Source organism: Solanum stenotomum, chromosome 9 (genome assembly GCF_019186545.1).
Source record: "Solanum stenotomum isolate F172 chromosome 9, ASM1918654v1, whole genome shotgun sequence".
Classification (NCBI taxonomy): domain Eukaryota; kingdom Viridiplantae; phylum Streptophyta; class Magnoliopsida; order Solanales; family Solanaceae; genus Solanum; species Solanum stenotomum.
Genome location: NC_064290.1, coordinates 2918591 through 2925263, shown reverse-complemented (window position 1 = coordinate 2925263; position 6673 = coordinate 2918591). Strand labels below are relative to the sequence as shown.

General features: G+C 28.0%; 1 protein-coding gene across 1 annotated transcript; it reads left to right on the top strand.

Annotated features, from left to right (window-relative positions):
- The first annotated feature begins 907 nt into the window (after positions 1-907).
- On the top strand, positions 908-5334 carry LOC125876754 (protein trichome birefringence-like 43). Its single transcript, XM_049557996.1, has 5 exons — positions 908-1238; positions 3425-3596; positions 3872-4050; positions 4757-4918; positions 5034-5334. The coding sequence occupies exons 1-5, from the start codon at positions 979-981 to the stop codon at positions 5308-5310; spliced, it is 1050 nt and encodes a 349-aa protein (XP_049413953.1). The 5' UTR covers positions 908-978; the 3' UTR covers positions 5311-5334.
- The last annotated feature ends 1339 nt before the right edge of the window (positions 5335-6673 follow it).

Below are 6673 nucleotides of genomic sequence, written 5' to 3'. Positions count from 1 at the left end.
TAGAAATATTTTCATTCCCAAAGACTCAAATTCAAACGCGCTAATTAAAGAATAAAAAAATATAGAACCATTCCATTGCGACCCACGTTGAATCGTTGGTGAAAGTGTCACTCTAACTAACACGTGAACCTTTCTTTTTTCATACTTAAATTTATAGTTATTAGATACAATAGCTTTAAATTCATTCCGTTCTATTTTCCTCTTTACCCATCATCTTTCTTTGTTACCTATTTTCTTAATTGGTTATTAATAAACAAAAACTACTAACCTTTTTTTTCCATCAAGAAAGCTACTAGTCTATGTGCTAAATTAGGTGTTAATTAGGATCAAAAGTATCTTTTCTTTTTATTTTAGTCCGACATTCGTATTGAAGTTCAACTGAATTTAAATTCACGCATTGTAAAAACTATATATTTTAGAAACAACTTTATTAATAGGATATTTTCATTTTCATTTTTATAGACTAAACCTGAGACCTTTGTTTAAATGATAAAAGGGTGACCCATGTTGGTAAAAGTATCATTATTTCAATTCTTTGCTTTTTCATTTGTTGTCCGATACTTATATTAAGATTCAACTAAATTTAAATTTTCTCATTGCAAGAGCTATATATTTCTAGGGACAACTTTACAAATAGGTAGATTTTCATTCCTAGAAATTCGAATTCAAGATCTCTAATTAAATAATAAAAGAATTTCGAATCATTCCACTACAACCCACGTTGAATTGTTGGTAAAAGTGTCACTCTGACTAACATGTGAACCTTTCTTTTTTCATACTTAAATTTCTTTATCACATTCTTAGCGTTTCTTTAATTCTCTGTCTTCTCTTTCTCACATTAATTATTGTAATTATTTTACATGTATATATATAGGATTCTCTATATCTATCACTTTAATATATATTATTTTCTCCTCACATTTTTTGAAGACAAAAAAAAAGTAAGGAGAAATAATTCAATAAAAAGAAAAAAAAATCATGTTTTCTGTATTGATTCTTCTTTCCATATTGTTGAGCAATTATAATGTATATGGGAAATTAATCAATGATTTTAACCAATTGGATATCAACAGCTGTGATTTATTCAAAGGGAATTGGGTTTATGATGATGATTATCCTCTTTATAATTCATCTATTTGTCCATTTATTGAAAAACAATTTGATTGTTTGAAGAATGGAAGGGTAGATAAAGATTATCTTAAATATAGATGGCAACCCAAAGAGTGCAATTTACCCAGGTATACTCTTATGTTCTTTAATTATATGTTTCATTTCTTTTTTTCTTCTTCTTATTTTAAGGTATGCGTACTGTGTATTCTATCTTTTCTAGACCTTACTTATTCGATAATACTAACTGTGTTATTACAATTGCTATTGTTATTGTACGTGTACTCTATCTTTCTCAGACCCTACTTGTTGGATCATATTGATTGTACTTACCACGATTGTTATTGTACGTGTATTTTACCTTTTTCAGACCTTACATGTACCGTGTTATTACGATTGTTATTGTTGTATAGTATTGGTACGATAAAAATTTATCCCCATCAAATTTTTATGTTAAATCAATAAAAAAAATGTTGAAAAAAAATTAAAACGACAGTTAAAATGAGACTGGAGGGTAGGGTTATGTTTTATGTTTTGCCTTTGTTTTTCTACTTATCTGTCTGCACAACTTCTAAACTTTAGAGTGGAAACGTTTTAAGTTTTAACCCGTGACTGTTTGTTTGTCTTCTTTATTTTCTGTTTTTTTTAAGAAAAAAATATTAATTACTCTTCTCTTCTTCTTTTTTAAACTTACTCCATCAGAGTTCTGACGTATGTATGTTTCTAGTATTTGTTTTTAAATATTTTTAAAAAATATATTTATTTTTTAAAAAAAAAAGTCACAAGATTGTAGGACCAAATGTGTTTGATTCATCAATTTTGGGGATCATTGCTAGCTAATTGGAAAATAACGTGCATGCTTTTAATTAATTGTTGGATGGGATTGCTCGATAGATACATCTGATCCACTTTTCCTATAAGCTTTTTTCGCTAGGTTTTATTGTGAAATTTTAAAAAAAAATGATAGTAGAAAATTTAGTTGTGTTTGGTCATGATTACATATTGAAGTTGTTTTTAAATTTTTGTGAGTAATTTTAAGTGATTATTGTTTTTCAAAGTCTTGAAAATTCTAAAATTTAATTTCATACTTTATAACCAAATGTGTCTAAAAAAAATCATGATATAACGTCTTCTTTGCAATACTATTATTGAAAAAGTTTTTCTCATTTTTCTAAGATTAATCATAAGTAAATAAGTTCTTAACTGAGAAAAATCACGAGACTTGTGGACATTCTATTTTTGGTTTTTCTTTAGTTTGCATTTTTTTGGCTAGTTTGTTATGAGTGTTTAGACTTTAAAGAGAGTTTATTTCCAAGTTTGGGATTTTCTTAATTAAATAAAAAATCTGAAATTATCACATTTCCCATGTCACATAATGGCAACTTTTTATCACTTGGGCAGATAGAAGACGGCTGATTTTTTTTGGACAAAAGCTAGAAAACAATATAAGCAAATCAAATTAAACACTTTAATATTGTTTAAGATTTTCCAAGCTGGCTGATCATGTGCAATTGCAAATTGTCTGGTTTATTTGATTTAATTATTTGTTTATTCAGTTAAGATAATGAAAGTAAGAAAGGAAAAGATATATTTATAAAATAAAATGTCAAATGAACATCCGAATTCTTTAGGGGAAAAGATGCACTTTGTCATCGGGGTGGCTCAGTTGGTTTAAAGGATGGTTGTCCACATGGATGATCCGAGATTTATCCCCTCAATGTCTTCTGAGTCGAGTTTGTCGTATAGGGCTTATCTAGTGCGATTTACATTGTGGTTTGTAAGTTATTACACAATAGAAGATTTACCCAATGTGCACAAACACTATAGGAAAAGTGTAAATTACATGAGGATTTTTCTAGGGATTAGTATGAAAATCCGGAGAAAACTTATTTTCCTGCAAATTTTTATACTAATCCTCAGGAAAATTCCCATATAATTATCCTTTTTTTGTAGTAAAAGTTCTCACCATAAGGTGCTCACCCGAAGAATAGAGCCTATACCAGAGGTTGTAACAATAACGCCAGCAGTTAATCCTTTGAAAAAAAAAAAAAAAAAGAGATGCATTTTGTTAGAAGTCTTTGGTCTTATTAGAAATTTATAACAGTCATTTGGACGTAGAATTTTTTATTCTTATTTTTTTTCCAAAAAAAAATATTGTTTGTTTATAAATTTTGAACAATTTCCTTTTTTCACTCATATTTTTTAAAAAAAGTAAAGTTCATGTTCAAACACAATTTCACTTTTTATATACGAGCTTGTCGTCAAATCGTAAATTAAATATATTATTGTCCTTAATTTTATTTTAAATTTTTGATAGGTTTGATGCTACAGAATTTCAAAAGAAATTAAAGGGGAAGCAAATGATGTTTGTAGGAGATTCAATAAGCCTAAATCAATGGCAATCTCTAACTTGTATGCTTCATGCTGCTGATCCACAAGCTAAATACATCTCCAAAAGGATTGGAGGCACTTCTATCTTCACTTTCCCGGTACATTCCGTCTCAAAATACTCTTCACATTTTGCTTCTCAAAAGTCAAATTACATACATTTTGACCAACAATATCTTAAGTTACAGTACTTTTTACCCATGATAATTAGTCAAATTCACTCTCGAGAGTGAAACATGACAATTGACAAGTATGCTTGTCATAAATAATGAAATAGAATAAATCCTATATTGACTATACAACATAGTACTCTATGATAAATAGATCAATTCTCGACCACTGACATATATATTAAATCTTGAACACGTTAATGCAGAAGTACAACACGTCGTATTTGATGCACCGAAATGCTTTTCTGGTAGACATTAAAACGGAGAACAATGGAGCTAGAGTTTTAGAGCTGGATTCTCTAAGCTCTGCAGCTCAATGGAAAGAAATGGATGTTCTTATATTTGATTCTTGGCATTGGTGGCTTCATACTCGAAGAAAACAACCGTAAGTCATCATCTAAGTATATTTATAACGAGCTAGATCGAATATTTCATCAGATACATGTTAATATTTTTTATATAAGATGGTTACTAATGTGTGTTGAATAAGTGTGTTGAGCTTGATTTGGGTAGGTTAATAGAATGAGTTAATAAACAAACGGGTTATTAAACAACTCAAGTATATATATTACTTGAGATGGGTAAAGGCAAGTTCAGTATTTAAGTTCTATGAATTTAACTTTAATTTGTAGGGAAGTTCTCATAATTTGAACAAATTGTGTGGTTTTTTATGTTTACGAGAAAAAATACAATTTAAGAAATAAAATTGCATGTTCAAACACTATTAGAAACAAATGTTTTTTTCATCATGAATCCATGAGAAATTTATATTATAAAACATGATTTTCCCACTAAACTAGCCCACTAGAAAGATGAAAAACAGATTCTCTCTGAAATGCTGGGAAGCTTTCTAATTTTTCCTTGTGAAAATACTACTATTTTTTTTTTGTTTTCTTACTAGTTCAATCAAATTATCTATGAGAATAACACTAAACTCTTTTTAGTGAGAAATATCAATGACAAATAGTGATTTTTTTAGTACTGAAATAAAATTTCGACTTCATATCAACCTAACTCATAATATATGCCTTGAAATTTTAAGTTTTTTTACTATGTCATGTTCTTATATATGGTCTACTTTAATTTTGCAGTTGGGATTTTGTTCAAGATGTAAACTCTACATATAAAGATGCACCTCGTCTAACTCTATATGAAAAAGCACTCAATACATGGGCAAAATGGGTAGATTCTGAAGTAGACACCACAAAAACCAAAATATTTTTCCAAGGAATTTCTCCTGACCATGACAACAAGTAAGTTCAACAAATATTTATACTTATAATTATACTATACTATTTATCGCGAAATAATATATAATAGACGTCTAAGTTCTATACACTAATGAATAATACTTAATTTCAAAATTAGCCCTGGAATCTCAGGTTCAAACAGGTGTCAAGGCGTAACGCAACCATTGAAGAGTACAATAGGAGTTCATGAAGAAGAATTGGTACTAGAGAAAGTATTGAAAGGGATGAATAAATCAGTTTATTTATTGAATATAACAAATTTGTCACAATATAGAGCAGATGGTCATCCTTCAGTTTTTGGGCATGGTGGACATAGGGACTTGGATTGTACACATTGGTGTTTGGCTGGTGTTGTTGATACTTGGAATTTACTCTTAAGTGCACTTCTTGGATAATTAATCAAAACATTAATAATATTTGATATTATTATGTCTAGTGATGGTCCAATATTAATATCTTCATCATATGTTAATTATATAAGTATAAAGTAGAGAAACTCCAACCGTTTGAGCGCTACTTACATCCTATTTCGAAAGTTTTTCAAATTATAATAATCCCACATTTTTCAGAACTCGCAAATACATTACTACCTAGCAAATGATACATAAGTTATGTATTAAATATATAAGTTATGTATCAGATACATAACTATAAATCAGATTCATACTTATTTATGTTTAAAATAAGTGAGATTATGTATCAACAATAACATTAATACCAGATACATTGTAGACAAACAAAATTGTAATGTATCTGATAAAGGTGCAGTGATGTATCTAAATGTTAAGAGCTAGAGAGAAGGAAAATTAAAAGAGAAATTTTGTAATAAATTCAAATGGTAAAGTTTTTTAAAGATTATATTATCTTAAATCATGTAATTACTTAAATTTTCGTAATTATATATAAGGTGGTTTGTGGGTTTTTTTTCCATAGAAATGAAAGATTTGTTTGTATTTTGTGTTTCTTGATTGACATGTCAGGCCATGTGTAAAAATATTTGTTCGACTAACTTTATGTAAACGTGTTTCGAGTTCATTGTTTTTTGAAGACACATATATAGTAAAGGATGATCAGTTGAAAATTCTTCGATAAAATTTATATTATATATAAAAATTTAAAATTAATTTTAATGTAAATTTTAAATCTTAAACACTTGTGATAAAATTCTTAACTTTGCCAGTAGTTGAAAACCAAGGTTTTGCAAGGATTGGCTTTTTACTGTGATCTTTTAAAAAAAATCCTTCAAATATGATGGTCTTCAATTTTTATTTCTTATGCTCATTTAATGAAAAATTATGAATCAAATTATCCTTATAAATAGCTTAAATTTGCAAGGCATAAATTTAGAAATGTAATGGAAAAATAATTATTATTTTTTTGTCAAAAGGATTGTTTTCAATAGTACAAAAGTGTATTCAATTATGCGAAATTTGTACTATAGATAATTTGTTTTGAAAGGCTATGAAATTTGAAATAAATGATTGTAAAAATTTGGATTGATCTATTGCTCTGATACCATAAAAGAATGTAGAGAAAATACTTGATTTTTTTGTTTTGATGATTGTATTGAATCAAAATTCAATATTTGTACAAGTATTATATGCGAAAATAAAAATACTGAGATACATTTGTCTTACTGTTATTTGTACACTTTCAACAATCAATCTAACAAATGTTACTCTCCAACATGCTAAGGGTGTGAGGAGAAGCTTCCAGAATTAATTTTTATATACAATTGGAAAAGAAATTAGTCAGCCA